At 35.8% G+C, this 27484-nt stretch overlaps 1 protein-coding gene across 1 annotated transcript in view; it reads left to right on the top strand.

Annotated features, from left to right (window-relative positions):
* The window catches only part of sema4ga (sema domain, immunoglobulin domain (Ig), transmembrane domain (TM) and short cytoplasmic domain, (semaphorin) 4Ga), a 55139-nt gene that overhangs the window by 3734 nt on the left and 23921 nt on the right, over positions 1–27484 (top strand). The window contains exons 2-7 of the mRNA XM_073834135.1: positions 6585–6899; positions 24289–24437; positions 25002–25068; positions 25144–25238; positions 25972–26065; positions 26185–26298. Coding sequence (XP_073690236.1) covers positions 6764–6899; positions 24289–24437; positions 25002–25068; positions 25144–25238; positions 25972–26065; positions 26185–26298 — 655 coding nt within the window. The 5' untranslated portion in view covers positions 6585–6763. The remainder of the gene's footprint in view (positions 1–6584; positions 6900–24288; positions 24438–25001; positions 25069–25143; positions 25239–25971; positions 26066–26184; positions 26299–27484) is intronic.

Consider the following 27484-nt stretch of genomic DNA (forward strand, 5'->3'; position numbering starts at 1 on the left):
TGTTTACAGTAGGAATTTTACAAAAAATCTTCATGGAACATGAACTTTACTTAATTTCTTAATGATTTTTGGCATAAAAGAAAAATCAAAAATTTTGACCCATGCAATGTATTTTTGGCTATTGCTACAAATATACCCCAGCGACTTAAGACTGGTTTTGTGGTCCAGGGTCACAAATATTGAGAAAATCACCCATAAAGTTGTCCAAATGAAGTTCATAGCAATACTGCCAATCAAAAATTAAGTTTTGATATATTTACAGCAAGAAATTTACAAAACATTTTCATGGAACATGATCTTTACTTAATATCCTAATGATTTTTTTGCCATAAAAGAAAAATCGATAATTTTGACCAATGCAATGTATTTTTGGCTATGGCTACAAATATACTCATGCTACTTAAGACTGGTTTTGTGGTCCAGGGTCACATATTGTTCATTCAAAATTATTTGCGAATCTGCAATGCGCATGAACACGAGGCAGGATTTATTGCATGAACCTCCAGTCATATCCAATCACATCGCGATGGAGGAATGATCTCCTCTCACGTGACTTTTCCCCATTCATTCTCAATTACCCCCCACCAAACTCACTGCATGCTTTAGGTGGTTTGTTAAAACTCATATTGGATAGTTTTACTTTAGACAAACGAGTGATTTAAATGCTTTGTCATATTTTGTAATATTTGCATTGTTTTATTTTTGTGCTATCATGCTATATTATGCTATTTTTTTCTCATCCAATATTTTGAGGAGACACTGCCCCCCTTGCTGCCTTAGAGGAAACGACCCTAATACACACATTCGTATAGGGTGTATGCATGCATATCAATATTCATGTCTCAGCCTTTAGAATTCTAACTGCACTTGGCATAAATGCCATCTGATACACATTTTTAATTTCCAGAGGTTGCCTTGATATCCTCCTCCATTCACAAACTCTGCAGGTCCTTAATTCATTGAATATAGCATGTCACTGTCATTCGATTACATCCATGAAATCATGATATGAATTTAGTGTGCTTGTCAGTACCGCTCTCGCTCTCTTTTAAGGCGACTGACCCTTAAACTCACATGTAAATGTGCACAAGTGACTGACAGCTGGTTAAAGATGCATGAAGGGTCTCATGCAGTCCCTGTTCAGCTGAGCTGCTTTAGAAACAGAGCTATCATTTTCTCTCTGCAGCTGCTCAATTCTTGTCCATCCTATAGCCTGATACCATGAATCCTGTTGTACAACTCAACAATTTATTTTTAAATCGATTCGCAGCTGATCTTTCATTGTCTGGAATTGGCTTTGGCCCATTTCTCCAGCTCTGAAAGCAGAATGAGGAATAGCAGTGTGTGTTTGACTGATCTCTTTAGGAGCTCTCTGATGTGACCACTGTGCTGATCTGGAGCTGTCGCTGTGGGCTACAGTGGGCACCAATTGATATGCTTTCATTTGCTTTCTTATGGTGTTGGAGCTAAGAGATTTTCCACTGGGAAGATTTGGCCTCTCATGTGTCTGACCTATTCTTTCTTTCTTTATAGTTCTCCTCATTCTGTCTAGGACATCTGAATTGGTTGAATAATAATACCGCTGATGGTTGTGTAGTTATAATCCGATAATGGATTTCTTTCATAAACCTCTTACACTTAAAGTGGATTCTAGTTTTGCACCAAAGTATTATTCAATCCACGCTGTTCTCCGAGCGCTTCAGCAGAAAAGTTATTTGATTCCTGAAACTTTCAGTGATATTTAATACCGCATACTGTCATATCGGCTAATGCTTTGTTGACATAAAATTCCTTCAGGGGCTGCACAGACCTTTCAAAGCATATTTTAGTGATGAAATATCACTCTTTTATTAAAACCAATAAGGCTTTTTCGTCTGATTAAATTTGTCAAAATGATTTGAGCAACATGATAAGAGCAAACAGAAATTATCATATATATAGTAAGAAATGAAAGTGCTTTAGGATATGGAATATTTAAATCAGAATTTTATTATGTAAAATTAAGAAAAATGTCAGATTTACACATTTTTAGGTCCCTAATCAAATGTAAGAAAATGTGTGACGCTGTCATAATATTGAATTTCTAAATCATATTATAATATGTAAACTATTTAATGATTATTTGTACAATATTATATGCCCTACAACTTAAATGAACGGACAATTAGAAATTATTATTTTTATTAATCAAGGACACATTAAATTGACCAAAAGTTGCAGTAAAGATATAGTGTTGCAAAACATTTCTATTTAAAATAAATTCTGTTCTTTTGAACATTACATTCATCAAAGAATGCTAAAACAAGAAAAAGGCAGCATGGTTTCTGAAAGAAATCATGTGACATTGAAGAATGGAGTAATGATAATGAAAATTCAGCTTTGCATCACAGTAATAAATTACGTTTTAAAATGTATTCACATGGAAAACTGTAATCTTAAATTGTAATAATAGTTCAGTATTTACTGTATTTTTGATTAAATTAATATAGCTTTGGGGAGTGACTTCTTTAACAACAAAAAAAATTAAAGCGTATTTTTAATTGTGTGACGTTTCAGCTTTGCTCACATTGTTGGAATAGTGTTACAAAATATAGTGTTATGAAACATTTCTATTTAAAGTAAATTCTGTTCATTTGAACTTTCTATTTATCAAAGAATGCTAAAAAAAAACAAAAAATATTAAGCAGCCCAACTGTTTTCAATATTGGTAGTAATAAAAAAAAGTTTATTGAGAAAATCAGCATATTAAAATGATTTCTGAAGGATCATGTGACACTGAAGACTGGAGTAATTATGCTAAATATTCAGCTTTCATCACTGGAATAAGTTACATTTTAAAATACATTTATATGGAGAACTGTAGTCTGAAATTGTATTAATATTTCACAGTATTTACTGTATTTTTAATCAAATAAATACAGCTTTGGCAAGCATAAATGACTTCTTCCAAAAACTACAAAAATTTGACATTGTTTCAGCTTTGCTCTTATATTGTTTCTGTTGAGGGATGCTGATCTGATAAACCTCTCTGGCACATTACTGCTGAGTCCTGATCTATAGCAGGTGTGAATTCGAGCACATCTGTGCAGTTATGTTTGAGACCGTTTGTTTTGTGTATTTCATTTATACAGAGAGAAAAGGAGTACAAAAGTTTTGAATGAACAAGAATACGGTGGCCTAGAAAGCCACTGGGAATGTGCTTTCTGAGTAGGAGATAGAGAGAAAAGAAAACAGCGCTCATCTGGTGCGTAAGCTTATTTAATGGAATGAGGGAGCGAGAGTGTGTTTATCTGAGAGAGGGGGAGAAGTCTGGATTGTTTACAGAAGAGAGGGACTGAGTGTGTTAGAGTAATGGACGGAGGGAGGCGAACAGTTGGATGCTCAGGCCACTGTCCTCCTAAATCACATCAGACACACACACACACACACACACACACACACACACAAGGACATTGACTCTTCCTTTTTAAGTAACAACTATTCTCTTACAGGTCAGTCATGACCAAACAGCACAACAATAGTAAGGACAGTGTCAGCATGGAGACTAATTTGATCTAAATGATGCAGTAAAAAAGTTTTAGATCTAAAGAAGTGAATAGTCGTTTTTGATAGATATTTTAAGTTTTGAACTTTATTTTTGACGCTTTTTAGGCCTTCGATCGGTTAAATACACACACTTGTATGTATCAAAAGGCCCATCTTTGCAAGTTTCCTCGTAAACACTGTAATTTAGGTCTTGAGTGAAAGCCAACAGCTCATAAAGAAAACACATGAGTATACTGGATCCAGGCAGCTCTTAAAGTGATAGCAGTCTAATATTCCTGCTGTCTGTCATTTATGTTAATCAAAAAACAAAAGAGAGAAAACCTCTCACTGCTCTTGACTAAATCACTTTTGTTACTTTAATAAGAAGTAATTAATATTTAATTTACACAGTAAAGAATATGCATGTTTTTATACATGTGATTACTTTGTACAATGTATGTAGCATTACTTATTTATTTGTTCTCAGGGTTTCCTTAAATTTCATACAACTAAATTTAGGACTTAAGACTTTTTAAGGCCATAAATTGTCTTAAATTGTACAAGGAAGTCTTAATTATGATTTCAAGAGGTCTTAAATTTGGGGATGGAAAGATCAGAATTGCGATATGGCTTAATGTGATGATTAAACTTGAAAAGGTTATGATTTTATTGAATATGAGTGCTGCACCATTGAAAGTCAGCTGCTGCGCTGCTTTGTGCACTGCTGTTACCTGGGAAACAGTTATATTTCAGCCATTCCAAAAGCGCCACCTGCTGGAAGAGAATGAATAAGCCTGTTGTTTTCATTTAGACAAATGCGAAAATCGACCCATGTTTATACCCTGCAAACATGTGAACTGGTGGATTGATGGGAAGATAATACATTATAAAAATCTGAACAGTAAAATGTTATTTATTTAATATAATAGAATATTTGGTAATAATTGTTTAAATTAATATGATAATAATTCTAACTCATCCATTTTTTTAAAAATGGTTTAAAGACTGAATTGTGAAGTTTAGCATTTTATAAAACTTCGTTTTTGTGAAAACTTGTATCTGAACTGTAAATCATGCCTTTTACAGTAATTTTAGAATTTATACGCCCCTAGCTAAAACCAGCCTAAGATGGTTGGCTGGTCTTAGCTGGTTTAAGCTGGAAGCACCTAGTTTCGGCTGGTCAAGCTGGTTTTAGCTGGTTGTTCTAGCTGGTCTCACAGGCAATGATTGGATGAATTGGCCAAAACCTCTCTAAAACCAGCCTGCTAAACATTATAAAACCAGCAACATTATACAACCAGCCAGTTTTAGCTGTTTTTTTTTTTCAGCAGACACTGCCTAATGGAATTAATATGGTATTAATTTTAAAAAAGGTCTTAAAGGCCTGGTTTCACAGACAGGGTTTAGCTTAAGCCAGGACTAGGCCTTAGTTAAATCAAGATATTTAGGCGGCTTTTAAAAAATGCCTTAGAAGAAACCATTACAGGTGTGCATCTTGAGACAGAGCTATGGCATATTTTAAGATATGTTGGAGCAAGATATGGCTTGAGGTTGAGATTGCTCAAACATTTTAGTCTGGGATTAACTTTAAGCCTGGTCTGTAAAAGTCTTGCATTTAATCTTTAAAATCCTGCAGAAACCCTGGTTCTACTCTAGTTTTTTTGGGGGTCATATTTCTTGTAATTAGTTTCTTATTCTTATTTAATCACTGACTGTTTACTTGTCTTCAGTGAGATTGAGTTTTGTTTTTTTTTTTCGTCTTTTTTTTCTCAAAAATGTTGAAAACTATAGTAATATATATCAATACCGTGAAATAAAATTGCTCATATCGTGATATAGCATTTTGGTCATATCGCCGATCACTACTCACATTAAATGAAAACTTCAGTCATATCAGTGACTTTTAAAAAGCTGTTTTATTCCGCATAAGGTGGGACTCATAGTAACTGTCATGTTTATTAATACTTCTCTAATAATGCTTAATCTCAATAATCCCTATTAATGGGTGCTAATAGCATAAATGAATCATGGGTGACAAATACACCTTCTTATAATCAGGCAAAGATGAAAAAGAAAATAAAAACCCTATTAAAACGATAAAACCTTTTTGTCAATCACGAATTGTTTTTTGTTTTTTCACAGTATTTTTTATATTACATTACCATTTAAAAATTTGGGGTCAGAAAGAGTTTTGAGTGAAGTCTCATAGATTTATTTATTTCCTTTTTTTTGTAGAAATGGTGATATACAAGAGCAGTATTAAAATATAAATCTTTTGCAACATTACAAATGTCTTTACTGTCACTTTTGATCAATGTAATGCATCCTTGCTGTGTATTATTTCTTAAAAAAAAACTTTGAACTGTAACTAAACTAATTTCCACTGACTGGTGCATATGCTTATTTATGCTCTCTTAGTTCTCATGAACTCCAAACACGAATGTAAAAACTCCAGAGCATTTCCAGACTAATCCGACCTGCTTTTGATGCAAGGTGAGGGAAGTCAGAGATGAGCTCCCACTGAGTTTGTGATATTTGGGTGAAGTCCTGGCTCTTTTGGATTAGCACTCACACTACTCAGTTGTCATACATTAATCACCAGTTTGTTATTCAACGCAGTCACCTCAGACACAGCTCAGGATTAAAGGCCTGAAAGGTCGGTGTCACTGAATGCGGCGTTGCATCCAATAAAGCCTTTGATCTTCACTTTGACGTACCTCTGGGTGTCCATGTGCTTTGTGCATGTGTCACTGTCTTTTTTAGATTTGTAAAGAAAACTTAATTCCTATTAGGGTAACCTTTTAGTGCCACAGGGTGCACTGGTTTCCTTTTAACATGCCCACGTTCCTTTGTTCCATGCAAACATGAGAATCTTGATAGCTGGTTGTCCTTGGGCGATCTGGGCAGAGAAACGCAGTTAAATTGTGTTATACGAGAAATCTGATTAAGCGTCAGAACACACGCTTCACCTGATCACATGTCAGCTTAAGTATGACATCAGCAACTGACTAGTCATTTCTGTACCTGTCCTAACCCTCTTGTTTTTTCTGGTTTTGCAGAGTGAAGTGCTTGAGGAAGAAAGAGCTGTTTTATAATTTAGCGCAGAAGAGTAAAACAGCAGCATTTGTGCGTACCAGAGGAAACGGTCTTAAGAGACGCCGTGATTGACGTCCTGCTCCCTTGAGAGGAGGGGTGAGCGGCGGTCTCGTGGTACTCACCCCTCCTGGTCAGACTGCTGATGCTGAAGATGTTGACCCATAGTGCATGGCTGCCATTCCTGCTGTTGCTTTGTGTTGTGTCCACTCTGTGGGGTTACCCCTTCAGACCCCCCCTAGACCTGGATGTGACCCCCAGAACTACGGTCCTCTCCAACGGTATGATACACATGTTTTGTTTTTTACTCATTCATATAATCCTGAAGAGAAAGATCCACCAATCAGACAAGTCACTGTTACTATGGAAACAAATTATGGCAAAAAGAGCTATGTGAGCATCCACACCCACCAGACATTGCTAAAATCTCAATCGAGTCTCTCTACCCTTTCAAACTACTTATATATTTATATAGTTGTATATATTTATTTGGTGTCAGTACGATTTTTTGAAAGAAATTGATCATTTTTAGCAGGGATGCTTCAAGCAGCACAATTGTTTTCAGTAAGAATAATAAAATATAGCTGCAAGCAGCAATTATCGGGGCCAAGCGTTACAGAACAAGCAAGGCAGCAAGAAGACCAACTGCAGCAATGAGTAATTGAAGCCATTTTAAGATAATTTTAGTGAAAATGGCTGAAAAATCGTAAATTCGACCACTAGTAATATGATTTAATTGGTTATAATTTTTGACCAATAGGTGGCGTGTTATCAAATCAATGTGGTGTGTTCTGTGTGAGGTGACAATGGCACACACAAAGTTTGGTGTCAATTTGTCAAAGCTTTGCAGAGATACAGCCTCAGAGTCATTTTGGCATCATGCCTTAAATTTGTTGTGGTGCTGTACAAAAACGGTTTTGTCTACTGAGATGACATCCATAGGTTTTTGTCCACACAGTCTGAAGATGATCTGACTTGAATTTGTTAAAAATCAGATAAAGTGTCTAGGAGGAGTTCGAAAAAGTCATTTTTTAAACAAGGTCAAGTCGGCGCCAATAGCCTTGTGGGCAAGTGTGTCTATATATAGCTCTGTTGTGCTACGGGTGTCCTGAGTTCGAATACTGGCCTGAGGACCTTTCCCGATCCCTTCCCCCTCTCTCTCTCCCACTTCACTCCCTGTCTGCTCTCTATCGTGTCTTAATCAAGGCAAAAAACGGCAAAAATAAATCTTAAAAAAAAGAAAGCAAAACAAAGTTATTAGCATTTTTGGAAATATTATTGTAACTTTTAACCCCAAAACATTTTGAGTAACATCAGGTCATGGTGCCGAAGACACACACCAAGTTTCGTAATGATACGCCAATGGATTTGTAAAATAAGCCCAAAATGGCAGATATTGGGTCTGGCATGTTGCACTGAATAGCCAATAGCAAAAAAGCCATTTTACTTATCTCTTGACCACTAGGTGATGCTGTGCCGAAACTATCCAGGTAGCCTCAGACCATGGTTATTATAACACACACCAAGTTCAGTCTGAATGCACTAAAGTGTTGCGGAGATATAGCCTCATGGATATAGTGTCCATTTTAGCTTACTCTTCGTCAAATTCATTTGCATGTTGTTCGAGAATGCTTTGACTAATCAACTTCTATATCAGTGTTCATTTTTGACAGCAAATTTTGATTTAGTCTTTGTAAACATTTGGAGTAACATCAGGTCATGGTGCCGAAGAAGACACAATACCAAGTTTCGTAAACAATACGGCAATGGATTTGTAAAATATGACCAAAATGGCAGATATTGGTCTTGGCATGTTGGACTGAATAGCCAATAGCAAAAATAGCCATTTTTCTTATCTGTCGAAACTGTGCAGATAGCCTCAGGTAATGTTGTTATAACACAAACCAAGTTTGGTCTGAATGCGCTAAAGTGTTGCAGAGATATAGCCTCATGGATATAGTGTCCGTTTCTGCTTATTCCATACCTTTTTGCCAGTGTTGTCTAAAGATGATCTGAGCCAATTTTGGTGAAAATTGACAAAAAAATTTAAAAACTATCTAGGACGAGTTTGAATTTTTTTAAACAAAAAATTCAGAAAAATCTTGATCCGTAGCATTTTAAATTTTGATGTCCATTTGACTCTACATGAATGACAGAATCAGAGGGAAAAATATTTTGCTTCTAAAATTTACCATAGCAAATTTGGAGTCTCTAACTGATTTATTCACGATACAGCACGGCCTCAAGTACCTTATTGCTTTTATAAAACGGTTACCACACAATAAAAATATTAAAATCAAAAACACTGTATATATTAATTTATTAAGTTGTATGTTTTCATAAAGTAAAATCATTAACTGCCTTCCGCTGTAAAAAGTAGTCCCTAACTGCTCCAGATGTGTTTACGTTGCTAAGGGGGGTCAATGATACACAAAACCGTTGAGTGAAGCGGTCATAGCAGTGCCGTATCATGAATACGACACAGCTGCTGACCAATCAGAATTGAGGAATGGAACTAACCGTTTTATAATTAGAATTAAATTGCTGTAATATTTTAATTTTAAAGGCAGTCAAATTCGTGCAAATGATGTCGTTTGTGGCCACATATACAGAGAATGTACGCGCTGAAGGCATGTATACGCGCTGAAGGAAAGCTTTCGGTTTTGAATAAAACAGCTCACAAACAGCTGAATTTATGTCTTGATGTGTTCTAATGGATATTTTGAATTAAATCACTTGAATATTTTAATTTTAAAGGCGGTATTTATTTGCATTTTCCACCGATTTCAAAGTGAAAGTAGGTCACCACTCGCCTGTTGGGTGCTCGCTGCAGAGCCATATGGGAGGAGCTGGAGCTCCAGCTCTCCCTCGATGGAGGTAATGGGTGGAGATAGACACCTAACCACACCCTAACCCTACCCCTTACCCTATCCCTAACCTTAACTCCACCCATTTGTTCACTCAGAGGTGGAGCTGGACATCAAGAGAGGTGGAGCTGGAGGCCATTTGGCTCTGCAGTGAGCAGTACTTGCTGTTGAGTGGAGTGGAATCGCTCCTTTAGAGGGCGCATTTTGTCTCAGCCTATGTAAGTCTATGGGACATTTTTCCATTCAGTGAAGTGGAATTGCTCCTTTAGAGGGTGCATTTTTTCTCAGCCTATGCAAGTCTATGGGAAATTTTTCATGTTCAAAAATGAATAATAAATAAACTGTAAGTCTGATCAAAAGATATAGCAACAATCTCGTGGTCAGGGCCCAGGTCTCTGCCAAGTTTGGGGATTGTGGCATTAAAGCCCTAGGAGGAATAGCGTTTGGAAAATTTCGGATGAGAATAATAATGATAATATGTTTAAATAGAATAACAGTATGTTGACTTTCCAAACCAACATAATAATACCAACGCCAATGATTACAATAGGTGCCTAAGCACCTATTATTAATAAATGTTTCTTGAGCAGCAAATCAGCATATTATAATGATTTCTGAAGGATCATGTGACCCTGAAGACTGGAGTAATGAATGCTGAAATTTAGCTTTGCATCACAGAAAAAAAATTACATTTTATAACATTAAAATAGGAAACTTTTCTTTAAAATTTTTATAATATTGCTGTTTTAACTGTATTTTTGATCAAATAAGTGTAGCTTGGTGAGCATGAGACCTAAAAAAACAGTCTTAGCAAGCTTTTAAACAGAATATGATATGTACTTTAATTTTTCTTTTTATTTTCATTCATTTTTTTGTTTTAAATCAAAGTTTTAAATGAGTTTTAAAAGAGCTAGAGCTGGTTTGCATCAAGTGTTAGAATGCCTTAGTGAAGAATTGTTTGAAGGAGCAAATCATTGGGAAAACTGCTTCCAGAACCAAGACCGCAGAAATAATAGGCGGTGACTGTTGTGCTCTTTATCCTGGCATGTAAATATGATAATCATTCAGTGCCATGGTATATCGAAGTATAGACGTTTTTCCTGAACACAGAAGTAAGTCCGACTCTTAACTGAAAGAATGCTTTGCATTTCCGGTCTGCATTGTTTCTAGTCAAATTAGGGTATATTCCGAGCTAATAAACTAATGTTAAACCTATTAAAATGTTTTTAAAAAGCACATGGCTCCATAGCGCCATCACTTGGCAATGTCGCAATGACCGTCATTTGTCAGTGCCTCACTTTAATGAGTGTGTAGATGACACGAAGCAGCGGACGTTAGCTACATTAAAAACAGATGGACGCTATTTGAATGGGTTCCTATGGAAACCGGAACAGAAAAGCATTCAATCTGACGTTAGAATTCGTAATGGCGGCGCTCATCGTTTACTCAGGAAAAAGGTCTATAGCAGTTTATTTGTCCATTAGCATCACAGTAACATGGCACTACCAAAGTCCATTTCTGTGTGCGTCGCAAGGGTTAATTTTGAAGTAAATAAAAAGGGCTGTTCAGGCAGATGCAGAGAAGCTGCTGTGTGGTTACATGAGGGGGAGTGGGTTCACGGACTGTTTATAACTCTGTACTTAATCATTCAGATGTAAGCAAGGCTCTATCACACTCGTTTAGATGACTCGCTGCTTGCCAGCTTGAATTTTGTATATCTCTTCATTGATGAACATTAAAACTCCTTTTTCTCACATCTGTGAACCAGAAATGCAGGAGAGAAGGCACAATAAGCCAATCCAAGGTTTCCTTTATCTCCAGTGTTTAGTTACACAACCGCAGAAAGGTCAGAGGGCTGAGAGTCTTGAGGCCTGTGTTGAGTTTAAAAACACTGAGAGAGCAGCAGGTTCACTCTCCAAGACTCGTCATACCTTTCCCTGCCAGGTCAATGACCTAGAGAAAGAGCACTACAGCAGATTTTCTATGCAGATGACGGTCCCAATAGTGTTGGAGGATGTAACTAAAAATAGTGTGTTACATTAAATGACTAATTATTTTAAATATGTCGAAAGTAACATGCTATTTACTATTTGTAAATAGCTGGTCGCACCTTCAGATGATAGTCTTTTCTAATACAGTAATGCCATGCTTGATCTGAAGGGTTATTTGTAATTCAAAGTTAGGTATTTGTTGTTAAGTTAATTGTTAAAAAAACACAGCACATTACTCATCCATAACTTCCAAATTAATCAATTACATGCCCATAATCAATTGCTCATTCATGCTAAACATTGTTATTTCATCATTGAGATACGTTATAGATTTGAAAGATTCCCTTTCTTCATTTTAATTGTAGCTAAAGTTTTAGTAATTTTTTAGTTTTTGTCATTTTTGCTATGTTTGGAGGTTTATATATACACTACTAGTCAAAAGTTTTTGAACAGTAAGATTTTTAATGCTTTTTAAAGACTTCTCTTCTGCTCACCAAGCCTGCATTTATTTGATCCAAAGTACAGCAAAAACAGTAATTTAAAAAAATATATTTGTACTATCTAAAATAACTGTTTTGTATTTGAATATAATTTAAAATGTAATTTATTTCTGTGATCAAGGCTAAATTTTCAGCATCATTACTCTAGTCACATGATTCTGTTCAAGAGACATTTTATTATTAATATTATTATTATCAATATTTAATTATATTTGTTTAAGGATTTTTGATGAATAGAAAGATCCAAAGATTTATCATAAATCTTTATTTATAAGCATTTATCTGAAATCAAAAGCTTTTGTAACATTATACACTATACCATTCAAAAGCTTGGAGTCCGTATAATTTTTTTGGAGCAAATGAATACTTTTATTTAGCAAGGATACTTTAAATTGATCAAAAGTGATGATAAAGACGTTTATAATGTTACAAAAGATATCTATTTCAGATAAATGCTGTTCTTCTGAACTTTCTTTTCATCAAAGAAACCTGAAAAAAATCTACTCAGCTGTTTTCAACATAATAATAATAATAATAATAAATGTTTTTTGAGCAGCAAATCAGAATATTACTTTCCAGAATATTACTTCCCTTTCTATCCAGCACTCATCTAACAATGCCTGAGATATATGGTATTTTTGAGCACTTCCTATGTTGATCTGCCTCCTTAGGATGAATCACTTGTTGTATTCCCAGTTGTAAGTCGCTTTGGATAAAAGCGTCTGCTAAATGAATAAATGTAAATGTATTACAATGATTTCTGAAGGATCATGTGACTGGAGTAATGATGCTAAAAATTCAGCTTTGAAATCACAGGAATAAATTACATTTTAAAATATATTCAGTAAAAAAAAAATTTACATTTTCAAAATTCTACTGTTTTTGCAGCACTTTGGATCAAATAAATGACTTGGTGAGCAGAAGAGACATTAAAAATCATTAAAAATCTTACTGTTCAAAAACTTTTGACTGGTAGTGTATATATACAGTATATCAATATGTACAAATTTTATATACAAATTATTATATATTTTTTGAAATACATTTTTATGGTACCTATAAACATCCGACCCATTTCTTGTGTGGAAATTAAAGTGCATCACATAGAGCTGCTCAGAAAAAGCCAAGTGGCTGGAGCTCCGAGGCCTTGCTTGACCATAATTCATCTCTGCATACATCAGTCCGACAGATCTTTTCATCAACTTACTTAGCAGCTTCTGCTGCACTTACAAAAACCAATGAACTCAACTATTCTCTCATCATTTCATTTAGCATCCCTATGCAGGCATGAGCTCAGATTAGCACTGTGAGCAGAAAATGAGATGTCAATTACTTCTGAGCTAATATCAAACCCCTGCTCAGCAACAGGCAAGAGATGAGAGTGTGTAAAAAGGAATACATTAAAATGGGAGTATTTTTGGCACACTTTGTGCCTTAAGTGAGATAAGACATGACTGAAGAGGGGGAAAAAATAGATTTTTTAATTCTGTCATTAATTACGTTTCAAACCTGTAAGACCTTTGTTCATCTTCAGAACGCAAATTAAGATATTTTTGATGAAATCCGAAAGCTTTTTGACCCTGCATAGATGGCAACACAATTGACATGTTCAAGACCCAAAAAGATAGCAAAGATGTCATGTAAATAGTCCATGTGACATCAGTGGTTTAACCATATTGTTATGAAGCTACAAGAAAAGAAAACAGAAGTAACAACTTTATTCAACAAGTTCTTCTCTTCTGTGTCAGTCCGTTATTTACTCTTGTTAATAATAAAGTTATTAATTTGGTTTTCAAAAATCTTGCTGAGAAATCATTGTCTTGTAATTACCCACAAGCACCCATTTAATGTGGACTGTACAGTGTATCTCAAAAACCCCAAAGCTTTAACTACAGAGTGAGTCAGTATCCTAAAAGTAGCCTCTTTCTGTGGCTGCTTAATCATTAATGAGTTCAGAGAGAACGCTGTACTTTATACCCTAGTAACCCGCAGAGACATGAGACAGAGTTGAGATACAGACAGGCTACCTGAGGGAGGACAGTGTAAATTATATTTGCACTGTATGTATTGTACTCCTCAAAGACACCCTAAGCACACTCATTATGTTTCTGTCAAATATCAAGCTCACACTGCTCTGAAACTGCGTGAAGCGGCCGGTTTAAACATGACTGTGAACGCCGAGTTCCTTGCTGGTTCTCGGGAGACCTTCACTTGTTTATTTAGCAAATACACAGTCTCTCTCTCTCTCACACACACACACATGCACAAGGCCTCTGGGATGACAGTCCGAATCATGTTGTGAATGTCATATTGATTAGTTAATTAGCAGTGCAGTTGAGCAGACAGTGTGTGTGTGTGTGTGTGTGTGTGTGTGTGTGTGTGTGTGCAGACTGGACGGGAGTGTCTTGAGCTAGTATAATGTCAGTTGTAAAGGTCTAATGGTAGTCATTCTGCTCTCAGTGCTCAATTGCATATTCACTACATGGCTAACAGCATGTTGACATCTCCTTCTAATTACCAGGTTGGGCAAGGCTCTCAATTCCAGTGCAGACAGGCATTTTCTGATTAAAAAATACAGTAAAAATTCTGAAATATTTTTAAAATTTAAAATAACTGTTTTCTGTTTTAATATTTTTTTAAATGTAATTTATTCCTGTGATGTAAAGCTGAATTCTCAGTATCATTTCTCATCTTCAGTCACATGATCTTTTAGAAAATATTCTAATATGCTGATTTGCTTTCTTACTTTTATCAATGGTGAAAACAGTGGTGCTGTTTAATATTTTAAAAACTGTAATCTATTTTTAAAAGCCCTTTTGATCACTTTTGATGTATCCGTGCTAAATAAAAGTCTTCATTTCTTGAAGAAAAATCCAAACTTTTGAGCAGCTAGTAGTGTGTAATAGTGAGCAGTGTTGTGTATTTCAAAACAATCAGTTGTCTTTTTCTATAATGCTGAGTCATTTTAGTGGGCTGCTGCCTCACCTTACCTGTCTCAATGGTTGGATTATACTTTATCCAGAGAACAGGAAATGCTGGTATTGTTCTCTATTGCTTCATTGTTGCTCCACAATGGATCTTATACCAGACTGAAATACAAGAAGAAATACAAGAAGCAGAAGAGTGTATCAGCTGTCTTTATTCGGAGATATTTTAAGGCCCAGAGGTTTCATCGCTGTAGTGAATGTTTGAATAACAACTAAATTCCTTTTTAATGAAAATTTAGTTGTAAATAATAATTAGAGTCTTATACATTCCTAGAAAAACAAACACTACTGTGGTTGCATTGAACAGTGATGTCAGAGAATAATAGCATGGTTGTGAATGATTGAAATATTTGTAAACCAGTGTAAATATAGGGGAGTGCATTGTAATGTCATCAGTTCAACCAAACTGAAACTGACTCTGTGATGTTTAGTTGTTAGCGTGTGTTTTATGTATTTGTGACCCTGGGCCACAAAACCAGGTCAATTTTATGAAATTGAGATTTATACATGACCTGAATGCTGGATAAATAAGCTTTCCATTGATGCATTTGTTAGTATAGGACAACATTTGGTCAAGATACAACTATTTGAAAATCTGGAATCTAAGGGTGCAAAAACACTAAAATATTGAGAAAATCGCCTTTAAAGATGTCCAAATATAGTTCTTAGCAATGCACATTACTAATCAAAAATTAAGCTTTGATATATGTATGGTGGGAAATTTACAAAATATCCTTATGGATCATGATCTACATGGTCCAAATGATTTTTGGCATTAAAGAAAAAACTATTTTGATCATTTTGACCCATACAATGTATTTTTGGCTATTGCTACAAATATACCAGTGCTACTTAAAGTTTTGTGGTCCAGGGTCACATTTGGACTTTTTATTTTAAATTGATTTATGTTTCCAAGTGTGTAGGAGGAAACAACGCCAATATTACAAAGTATATGATTTAAAAGTGTATATAAATCATATAAATAACAGCAAAACCAGCAGGTAAAGCCTAAGCCCATTGAGTTTTAACAGACCCCCTAAAGTGTGTGGTGAATTTGGTGGGAGGTAATTGAGAATGAATGCGGGAAAGTCATGTGAGAGGAGGAAATGCCTCCATCGCGATATGACTGGTTATGATTGGCTGTGATGCGATAAATCCCGCCTCTTGTGTTTGTGCGTGTTTTGCATTTGCGAATCAGTCAAACAACTCACATTTAAATATCCCACAGTCTGTGGGAGTTTTTAATGAGTAATTGCCTTGGTGAAATTTAAAATAAATCTCAGTGTCTGTGACCAATATTTATAGAGTTTTGGTGACCCGAAAAATGTAAAAATACATAAAAGTTAACTATCAAAAAGAAAAGCTGAACATAAGTTCACAAATAAAACATTTTTAAAATGATTACTGCCTTGAGTTATTATTTTGAAATAAATGTAAAATGCTTAAAAACATCAACTTGATGAGCTTCATACTTGGCTTTGAAAAATTGAATATTGATTACATTGTTAATGTAAAAACAGCTGCACTGATAATCCCAGTGTTGTGGAGCACGAAGCCAAAACTCATTCCCACCAAACTGTGTTTGTTTTGCCAGTATTTCATTGACCTCCATGCGTTCCTTGGAAGATCCCATGACCGTCTTGAACAGACAACCACTTGTTTAGCTTTAAAATCCTAAGGAGCTCTATTTGAGTAATCAGGAGAACGAGTAATTCTGGTTTGGGGAAATGATAGCGTGTCTCCGCTGCACTGCCATGTTCCTGAGAATGACAAGCACGCCTAGGTCGTGTGGTTGGTGTTTGTGTAATAGCTGGCCTGTAGAGTGCTGTCAGTCAGGTTGCTGGTCTGGTTGGGATGGGCGTTGCTTCATGCTGGGCCGGTGCCATTTTAACACATCTCTTGACATTTGTTTGAAGTTCAAAGCTGCTCTGCTCACCCCAACGCGGGAATGTTGGAGGCCTCTGTGCTGTTTGCATGTAAACCTTTGTTCTGTTTGAATAACCTTGGCTTGTAATTGGTTTACTATTTTGAACTGCTGTTCATTATGAGTCTGGTGCCTAGTGGAAAAGTACAACGTAACATGTCAGTATGACAGTGTAAATGTTGTGTTTTGGTGTGTAATGTTATTTGCGGCCAGACTAATAATGTGTGCAAGTCTCAGCCCAGTTTGACTGTTGGGTTTGAGGTTGACCCTGTGCTTCTGACCTGCTAAGGAGTGATGACTGAATAATTTCTGGAGGGCTGTGGGAAACGCATTGTGATCTGATAGTGTATGACTGAATCAATCTGTTCTGTTAACATTGTTGGCTCTGTTCTGGGGGTGGAGGGTGAAGATATTAAAAGGAAAGATGACAGCAATTGGAAATGAACACAGAGTGGATCATTCTTGAGCCAGCGGATTAGTCTCATGGCTTTTCTTTATGGTTCAAGAAAATGGTTTGAAAAATGAAATCTTTCAGTCTCATGACCTCTTGCAATCTAATTGTGACCCGTGCTGACAAAATGAGACTGAATGCGCACTGTCTAATTTTAAGTGAAAAATGTCAGTTTTGGTCAAATTTGAGGTTTTCATAAAAAAAGGTGTTCATTTTGTAGCGATCCCAATGCTCCAAATGGTAATTAAACATCTAAAATGATCTTTATTTGTATGTTTTCTGAGAAGAGTACCTTTTTCTCTGCTTGCTTCTGGATTACTGCTGCTGCTTCTCACCACAAGTTGTAGTTCTATTGTCGCAAAGCGCAGCCTTCCAGCTTTGTGAATATTCGTATTGAATCCTCGATGACATGAGTCCAAACCAGTGATATATGATTTTCAACCCATGCTGATGAAAAAAAAAATGATTGCACTGACTATAAGACGCTCCTCTCTGAAAGCGCACAGTGTCCCTATAAAGTATTATTGTAAAGTATGTCTTGGCAAGATTCACACAAACATAATCTGTTATGTCTTACATAAAAAGCTGATGTGGATCTATATTAGATTCATGCATTACAGTAGGTCTTAATATAGATATGTCTCATCGTTAATAAAACATTAAAAGACTGAATCACTCACTGCTCTTGATTAAATTACAGCTAATTTGCATTTTGTTCTATTTTAATAACAAAAATAAAGTAAAATAGTGATTAGTAATAGTAATTATTATTAAGAAAAGAATTGGAAGAAAATATGCAACATTGATTGGTGATTTCGCTTCGGGATCTTGAGAAAACTTAAACTTACATTTTTCTTAAAATCAGCTCTGCTGACTCTATCACCTTTTAACAGTTGTAGCTCAGTTATTTTTGTCCAATTCCAACAAGTCATATATCGTTTGAAGGTATTTTAATGAAGAAAGTAAAAATAAAAACCATTTTTTTGAAAATCTGCTCATTCCGACTCATTTTGCCATCATGGATCACAATTATTATTTAATGATTCTATGACTTGTTTGCCCAAAGCAGAGTTTTCAGACAGCACCGTAAGCATAGACATTGAAATAAATAATGCTCTGAATAATGGTTAAGTAATAGTTGTTGTTTTTTTTAATTGTCGATTATTAAATTATTACTATATGTCATTCACCCCTAAGGGTTACATTTTTGACTTCTTAACATTGCTAAGTTAAGGCAAGTCAGTTTGATTTGGACTTATTCATAAAGCTATTTCCAGCCATCAAAGTACAGATCATATGTTGAATGAGTAAAGACAGAAATCTAATGTTTGTGAAATTAAATTTAAATTTCAAATCAGGAACAAAATCCGATAACAGTAAGCTTGAGCTCAAGCCATGGAAACAAAAGAAATCTGTAGTTTTCCCTCAGTTTTAGCAAATGCTAATGCACATTCAAAAGTAAACAAACAGCCAAACGGCTCTCTTAAAGAGATAGTTCACCCAAAAAAAGAAAACTCTATCATTAATTACCAAAGTCCTTTTAAGACGTCATGTCACTCGGCGGCCATCTTTGAAACGCCTCTCGGGCATCAAAGTGCAGCTCCTATCTCTTTGAATGGGGAAACATCAAATTCTCCAAAACTGTTCGCCAAACTTACGATTAAATTTCATCTTTGTAATCTCCATAGAAATCCAACAAGAACTGCCTCATAAATATAGTTCCTTGTGCTTGAATAGCGTTAAAAAAAACGCTTATTTTTCCGGCTAGATGAGCCAGTGCGCATGCGCAGTACTGAACGCACGTCTTAGAGCGCCGGCTGTTTCTATAGCAACCGGGACTTCTAACGGCAGATGCAGTGACGCGCTGACTTTACTGATCAACGATTGGCTCTTTCACTAAGAAGGCGGAGCTTCGCGGCCATGATGACCGTTTCATTGTTCCCCATTCAAAACTACACGAGTGACATGTCTTTGGTATTCTATAGTCTTTGTTAATTACTCACCCTCATGTCGTTCCAAACCCATAAGATCCTCGTTCATCTTTGGAACACAAATAAAGATATTTTTTATGAAATTCGAGAGCTTTCTGACCTTGCAAACGGCCCAGAAACGTACAGTACACTCTTAAAAATAAAGGTGCTTTACAGCGATGCCATAGAAGAACCATTTTTGGTTCCACAAAGAATCATTCAGTCAAAGGTTCTTTAAAGAACCATCTCTTTCTTACCTTTTATAATCTGAAAACCTTCTTTTGCCACAAAGAACCTTTTATGAAACAGAAAGGTTCTTCAGATGTTAAAGGTTCTTTATGGAACCATTTAGACAAAAAGGGTTCTTCTATGGCATCGTGAAGCACCTTTATTTTTAATAATGTAGTAAAGACATCGATAAAATTAGTCCATTTTACATCAGTTTTTCAACCTCAGTGTTATGAAGCTGTGAGAACTTTTTGTGCGCAAGTTTAATAATATTACTGTACTCGAGATATAAAAACATCTTCTTTTGAGTTTAGCTGAAGAAGGAAACTCATGAATAAAAGATGGCCGAATTTTTTTGGGGGGGACCATTCTTGCGTTATACAGTCTTTTTCATGATCCAGTTATCAGTTATGACAACCTGTCATAGTTAGTTGATGAGTGAGTTGAGTTGATGTTTTAGATGTATGAAGATGATTTGATCGTTAATATCATTTGTTTCTTGTTAAGAGAGTAATGATCTCAGAGTAAGTCATCAGTCCTAACCCAGTCGACACAGAAACATAAGAGCAAATGAATGTGACTGCCTGAGCATTAGAGAGAGCTTAATCAAGTGTATTGAGCATGTGTGCGAGCAGGAAGCATTAAGGAAATGCAGACGTTTCTGCATGTTTGCGAAACACAGCAGCGCTGTGTCAGCAGGGAGTCACAGGGCACCTTAATTATCTTCTTTTTCTGTTCATCTCTGTTTCCGCCTGTCTCTGGTAGGCTCAGGCTGCACCCCCCTCTGTCTCTCCATACCTGTGTTTGTCAGCTCTGCTGTCATTGTAGTGCTCTGGGTCCTCAGCCAAATCTGCCTGCGCTGCATAACCTGTCCTGTCCCTGCATGCAGCGCTGCCACACACTGCTGCCTACACGAGTGGAGACGTGTGTCCTGTGGGCTACGTGTGTTGATGTTTTTCAGCATGTGGTGTTATTTTTGCAGTACGCATACCGTACAGCACGTGTCGTGAGCACATCATCACAACAGTGCGATACACAACACACTTTCGTGCAAACAAGGAACCAGGAATGTTGGTTTGCGTATCAGCTCACCTTTGTGTTAAAAGGGCGTTATGCCTCCTACGCTCATTATGGAATGAGTGATGACTGTCTTTTGCTACTTAGACTAATTATATGTACAGACGTAGGTAAATACATAACGTAAACATATAAAGTGCTAGTTAAACTTAATTTATTATTTATTTTCCATTGTAGTTACTGTTTGTAAGCAGACAGTGTATGTCAAATTCAGAATCACTAGTGTAAAACTTTATCAGAAATGCAGTAAAATATTAATATTGTTCAATATAGTTACAATTTAAAATAACGTCTTCTATTTTCACATATTTTTAAATGCGAAAAGGCTGAATTTTCTGCATCATTACTCCAATCTTCAGTGTCACATGATCCTTCAGAAATCTTTCTAATATTCTGATATACTGCTCAAGAAACATTCTAATTCTTATAAATGTTGAAAACAGTTGTGCTGCTTAATATTGTTTGGAAACTGGAATTTAATGCATGCTTGGCCCTTTTAAACAAGGGTGTACAAACAAAATCTTGCTTGGCAGAACAAAATAGTTTGAAATCATGTAACACAACCTGATTTCAGAGGAAAATGTAACAATTTTATGAAAACATCAAAGTCCACCACTAAACATAACTGGGGCTAATCAGATTGGTAGCCACCAATTCGCCAAACTGAAAAATAGTTACAAATTGCCATGAGATTGTGTTGAACATACAAATGCCAAGCTAACAAACATAAAACACAATATTAAAACACCACCCTGTAATATCATCTTTTTTTTGTTTTGTTTTGTGACCAAACCTCTGTTACTTTGGAAGTGAAAAGGTCTGTTCTAAAATTATCCATAATAAGCTGCTGCACATGATTCATTAAGGTCATGCAGAGAGTAATGGCAGCATGTGGTGTATTGTCTTGCCTCCTCTGCAGGGCACCTTAGACACGAACCTGGAAACATGAAAACAACAGGCAGATTGACCCTTAAATAAGCCCGTCTCTTTGGTTACTGTTGCTAGGCCTGACAAGCTTCCCCACTAGATCCATAGATGCCCTGTTTGCAGCTGTTTCTATGGGCAGCTATACATACACTGTCGCCATACTGGAATAGTCAAAGCCGGTCTATATACACAACAGCAAGTTCACTGTGTCTGCAACTTTTACGTTTTGTTGCAGCATTATGTTAAACTGCTTTAAATTAGTTTTTCCCAACATCAATTTACACTCCATACACCATAATAATGACAAAGCAAAAACCAGATTTGCAAATTTTACACATTTATTAAAAATAAAGCACTGAAATAAGTACATTGCTTAAGTATTCATACCCTTAACTCAGTACATAGTAGAAGCACCCTTTACAGCCTCAAGTCTTTTTGGGTATGATGTGACAAGCTTTGCACATCTGCATTTGGCAATTATCTGCCATTCTTTGCCTCACCTTTTCACCTCTCAATCTCTGTCAGATTGGATGGGGGCTGGCAGACCTTTTCTAGAGTCCTAGTTGTTCTAATCGTCTTCCATTATGGATAATGGAGGCTACATGCTTCTGTGAACCTTTAATGCAGCAGATTTTTTCCTGAACTCTTCCCTAGATCATTGCCTTAACGCAAGTCTGTCACTGAGCTCTACAGGCAGTTATCTTGACCTCAGGACTTGGTTTTTGCTCTGATATGCATTTTCAGCTGTTAGATCTTTTCTGAGAGGTGTGTGCCTTTCTAAATCATACTCATTCAAATTAATTTGCCACAGTTTAACTCCACTCAAAGAGTAAAAACATCTAGAAGCAATATGAATGCTCCTGAGCTAAATTTCGAGTGTCCCAGAAAAGGGTATGAATACTTATGCAACGGGATCTTTTCAGTTTTTTTATTTCTAATAAATTTGCAAAGTTGTTACAAACCTGTTTTGTGCTTTGTCATTATGGTGTATGAGATGTAGATTGATGTGGGAAAAAAAGTAATTTAAAGCAGTTTAACATAAGGCTGCAACATAAAACATACCAAACGTGCAGAAGGTGTGTAATTACCTTCTGCACGTTTGCACCTTGCACCTTTCCACCTTTTCTTCTTGTTAGACCTTAAAAATGTACAAATAAAAATTTCATGGTTCTGCCTTCTGGGCTCATCCAGCTATTTTAGCTACTTGATATTGCAAATTGGTGTGTCTTACCATATTATTTTAATGTATTATCTTAATTATGAACACACTGGTTTGTACTTCAAACAGTTTAACTGTTTACTGCACATTGTTATTTTTCTTGTTATTTCTCTATAGCGGATAATGAACCTCACCCTTAGTCTCACCCATAGGCTTAAAGAAAATACCATCTACACTTTACTGAAGACAGTAAATTCCCAACTGAGATACATTCATATAAACCCTCAATAACCCCCAATTGAGTATTTAGGATTTTCTTCCAATATTTCACGCATGGTGAAGTGAGTTTGGCTCGTAATTCTATTTGCGTTCGTCTACAGCGTGGCTTCTGTTAATGGCTATTTACAGTTTTTTTTTTTTTGCCCAGTTAAACAATTAATGGTGTGTTAATACACGCCCAGCACTAATATCTAGTAATTATTCATTCAAAAAAGGGAAGGCTACTGAAACAAAAACATGCCAGAAAGTACTTAAGAATCAAGGCAATTACTTATAACATGCAGTCACTGAAAAACAGTAAAGCCTCATTTAAAATATGAATACAATATAAAACACTAAAGGATTGGTTCACTTTCAGAATCAAAAATTTCTTAATAATTTGCTCACCCCCGTGTCTTTTTTCTTTTTTCAGATTTTTCTCCATATAGTGGACTTCAATGGTGATCGGGTTGAAGGAAAATTGACGTTTCAATGCAGCTTCAAAAGGTTCTACACGATCCCTGCCTAGGAATAAGGGTCTTTTTTAGCAAAACGATCGGCCATTTTTCTTTCAAAATTATGTACTATTTACCCACAAATGCTCATCTTGCACTAGCTCTATGATGCGTGTCACACATTACGTAATCACGTTGGAAAGGTTAGATCTTCATCCAGTACACTCCTCCAACTTCGAAATTGTCCAACATCATTTTTACTTTTTTTTGCACGTTCACTTTGTAAACACTGGATCGGTACTTTTGCCTACAATCATGCGTGACCTTTCCAACATGATTACGTAATGCGTAAGGCCGGACTGGTGCAAGACGAGCATTTGTGGTTGAGAAGTATATACATTTTTATTTCTTTTAGAAAGAGACCAATTGTTTCACTAGATAAAACCCTTATTCATCGGCGTAGTGCCCTTTTGAGGCTGCAAGTTGGACCTTCAACCCGCTGATCTTCATTGAAGTTCACTATATGGAGAAAAATCCTTGAATGTTTTTCCTCAAAAATGTTTTTTTGACTGAAGAAAGAAAGACACGAACATCTTGGATGACATACGGTGAGGAAATTTTAATTCTGAAAGTAAACTAATCCTTTAATTTTCCTTGAAGCAAATGTAGGTGTCTTTATGTTACAGTATACATGTTAATTTAAAGATTTGGAAAAGGGAAGCTGAAGCTGAATGTCAATAAATTAAACATGGGCTCACTGACACAGGAAACAGCACATCTTCACAACACCAAGCGCCCACAGACCTTAGTGAAGCGTTTACGGATCCTTTTATGGATAAAATATTTCTTTAACTGGTCTATCCTGTGTGTTTCCAGGGCTGATGGGCCTCAGGCGTTTCAGAGGCTCGACATTGAACTACAGTTTATTGCTGCTGGAGGAGGAGGCTGGTGTGCTGTACGTGGGAGCTAGAGGGGCTTTATATGCCCTGCAGGCTAGTGACATCTCCAGCAGCTTTCTGCAGACCGTACGTACTGACAAACACATCAGCACTTAATTACAGAGCCTGCCAGGCAGAACTGTATTGATATTCCTGAAATATCCTATTTTTATTCTTCCTCCACTCCACAAAATTCTGCAATTAATTCAGCAAAAACCGCTTAAGATGCAGACTCCATTCAAATGTTATGTGAATAATTTCAGTGTTAGGTGTCTATTTTTGGTTTATGCAAACTTCATACTTTTTTAAAAAATGCAGGAATTTGAAAATATCTCAGTGACGTGCTATGTAAGAGGTCATTCACGCAGGGAATAGAATAAAACAGTATTTTAACAGTATTTTAAGAACATTTTGCTTTAGCACTGCAAAATTATGTGTCAAATTATGTGTTGCAGTATCCTAAAATTTTAGCTTAAAACTCAGATTTTGTTTCACTATTTATGTACAAAGTAAGTTAATGTGAGAGTTGTTTACAAACACCAGTTGGTACAATTTGGCACTGCAAACCGGAGCAGGAAGTTTCTGTGCCAGGAAAGTATTTTTACAAGTCTTGACAGTTCAAGAATTCTTGTTAATCTTGTACTTGGACAGATTGACTGGGAGGCATCAGACGATCAGAAGCAACAATGCTTGAACAAAGGGAAAGATAACAAGGCAAGTCACGATCTCCATCTATTGTGTTATCATCTCTAGTTCATATACTGACGTAGATGTATTCCCCGCTTACAGACAGAGTGCTACAACCACATACGATTCCTGCAGAGGTTCAACAGCACACACTTGTACACTTGTGGCACACATGCTTTCAGCCCTCTGTGTGCGTACATTGTAAGTAACTGGGATGACTGCTTTTTATGCCTCTTAACAATGAGAGATCTTACTTTAGGATGAGAACCTTTATATGTACACTACCAGTCAAAAGTTTTTGAACAGTGATATTTTTAATGTTTTTTAAAGTCTCCTCTGTTCACCAAGCCTGCATTTATTTGATCCAAAGTACAGCAAAAAACTGGATTCTTTGATGAATAAAAAGATCCAAAGATCAGCATTTCTCAGAAATGAAAAGCTTTTGCAACATTATACACTATACCATTCAAAAGCTTGGAGTGAGTATAATGTAAATAATGTAAAAATGAATACTTTTATTTAGCAAGGATGCTTTAAATTGATCAAAAGTGATGATAAAGACATTTATAATGTTACAAAAGATTTTCAAATAAATGCTGTTCTTTCAAAGAAAGCTGAAAAATAATGTTCACCTGTTTTCAACATAATAATAATAATAAAAAAATGTTTTTTGAGCAGCAAATCTGAATATTAGAATGATTTCTGAAGGATCATGTGACTGATGCTAAAAATTAGCTTTGAAATCACAGGAATAAAGTTATTTTAAATAGTAAAAATATTTCAAAATTGTACTCTTTTTGCTGTACTTTAAATCAAATAAATGCAGGCTTTGTGAGCAGAAGAGACTTCTTTAAAAAACATTAAAAATCTTACTGTTCAAAAACTTTTGACTGGGAGTGTAGGACTGTACAAATAATTTTGTTGTGTTTTCCAGGATGGCAGGGAGTTTAAGATCTCATCAGCCTTCGAGGAGGGTCGAGAAAAATGTCCATATGACCCCACCAAGGGCTACACTGGCCTGTTGATTGGTATGGTGTCAATAAATCTTTTTGCATTATACATCATGCCCTTAAAAACAGTCATATGATATTAACAGTATTAAAATCTTTAAGATTGTTTACATATATTTTGACACTGTTTCCCTTAGATCAGCAGATGTACACAGCATCTCAATATGAGTTTCGGAGCTTTCCTGATATCAGACGCAACTCTCCAAATCCCACGTTGAGAACAGAAGAGGCTCCAACTCAATGGTTGCAGGGTCAGTCTGCTGCAGCACATTTTATTACTAAAATATTTCATCCCACACCATCAACATTACTATATGTTTGGATCTCTCAAGTCATAGTGGGTTAATAATCTTCGTCCATTTAACACTACAGTGGCGTCAACAAGTCTGAGACCACCATTTGAACTTGGTGTAATGTAGGACCAAAAAAATTTCAAACAAATTTTGAATTATTTTAGGTCAATAATCAACAGTGTTGGGGCTAATGCATTACAAGTAATGTGAGTTAAGTAATCAGATTACTTCTTCAAGTAACTAGTAAAGTAACGCATTACTTTTAAATTTACAAGATAAAAGCTGAGGTACTTTTTCACTTTTTGTAACTCAAGTTACATTGTTTTCTAATTTATTCACTGACAGCTCTTCTGTCCCTGTTTTGAAAAAAAAAAAAAATGGGAGTAAGTGTGGATGCAAAGGCACTAATAACAATTAATTTCACTTTTGGTGAAAGAGCGTTTGCCATAAAGTTACAAAAAGTTACAAAAGTAACGCAAAAGTGATGTTATGTATTACTTTCCATAAAAAGTAACTAAGTAACACAATTAGTTACATTTTTATGGACTACAGCAATATTGTAATGCATTACCAGGGGCGCCGCTAAGGGGGGAAAGTTAGGACAATTCTAAGGGCTCACGCCCTTTAGGGGCCCCCAGAGATCTGCTTTGGTGTAGTAGGGGGGCCCAACTTCATATTTTGTCATAGGGCCCAAAATTGCGCGCGGCGCCCCTGTGCATTACTTTTAAAAGCTTTCCCCAACACTGCTAATCAAATGGTTCTCCACCATATATCTTTACAAATAAAAAAAGGAAATTCTAAATTTAAATATAATATAATCATACACTACTAACCAAAAGTTTTTGAACAGTAAGATTTTTAATGGTTTTAAAGAAGTCTCTTCTGCTCACCAAGCCTGCATTTATTTTATACAAAGTACAGCAAAAACAGTAAAATTCTGAAATACTTTTACTATTTAAAATAACTGTTTTCTATTTTAATATTACAGTTTACTATTATTATTATTATTATTATTATATTGAAAACAGCGTAATATCATTTTTTCAGGTTTTTCAGTTCAGAAAAACAGCATTTATCTGAAATAGAAATCATTTGTAACATTACTTTTTTGTAATTTTACTTTTTTTTTAAAGCATCCTTGCTA

Source organism: Garra rufa, chromosome 2 (genome assembly GCF_049309525.1).
Source record: "Garra rufa chromosome 2, GarRuf1.0, whole genome shotgun sequence".
In the NCBI taxonomy this organism is placed as follows: domain Eukaryota; kingdom Metazoa; phylum Chordata; class Actinopteri; order Cypriniformes; family Cyprinidae; genus Garra; species Garra rufa.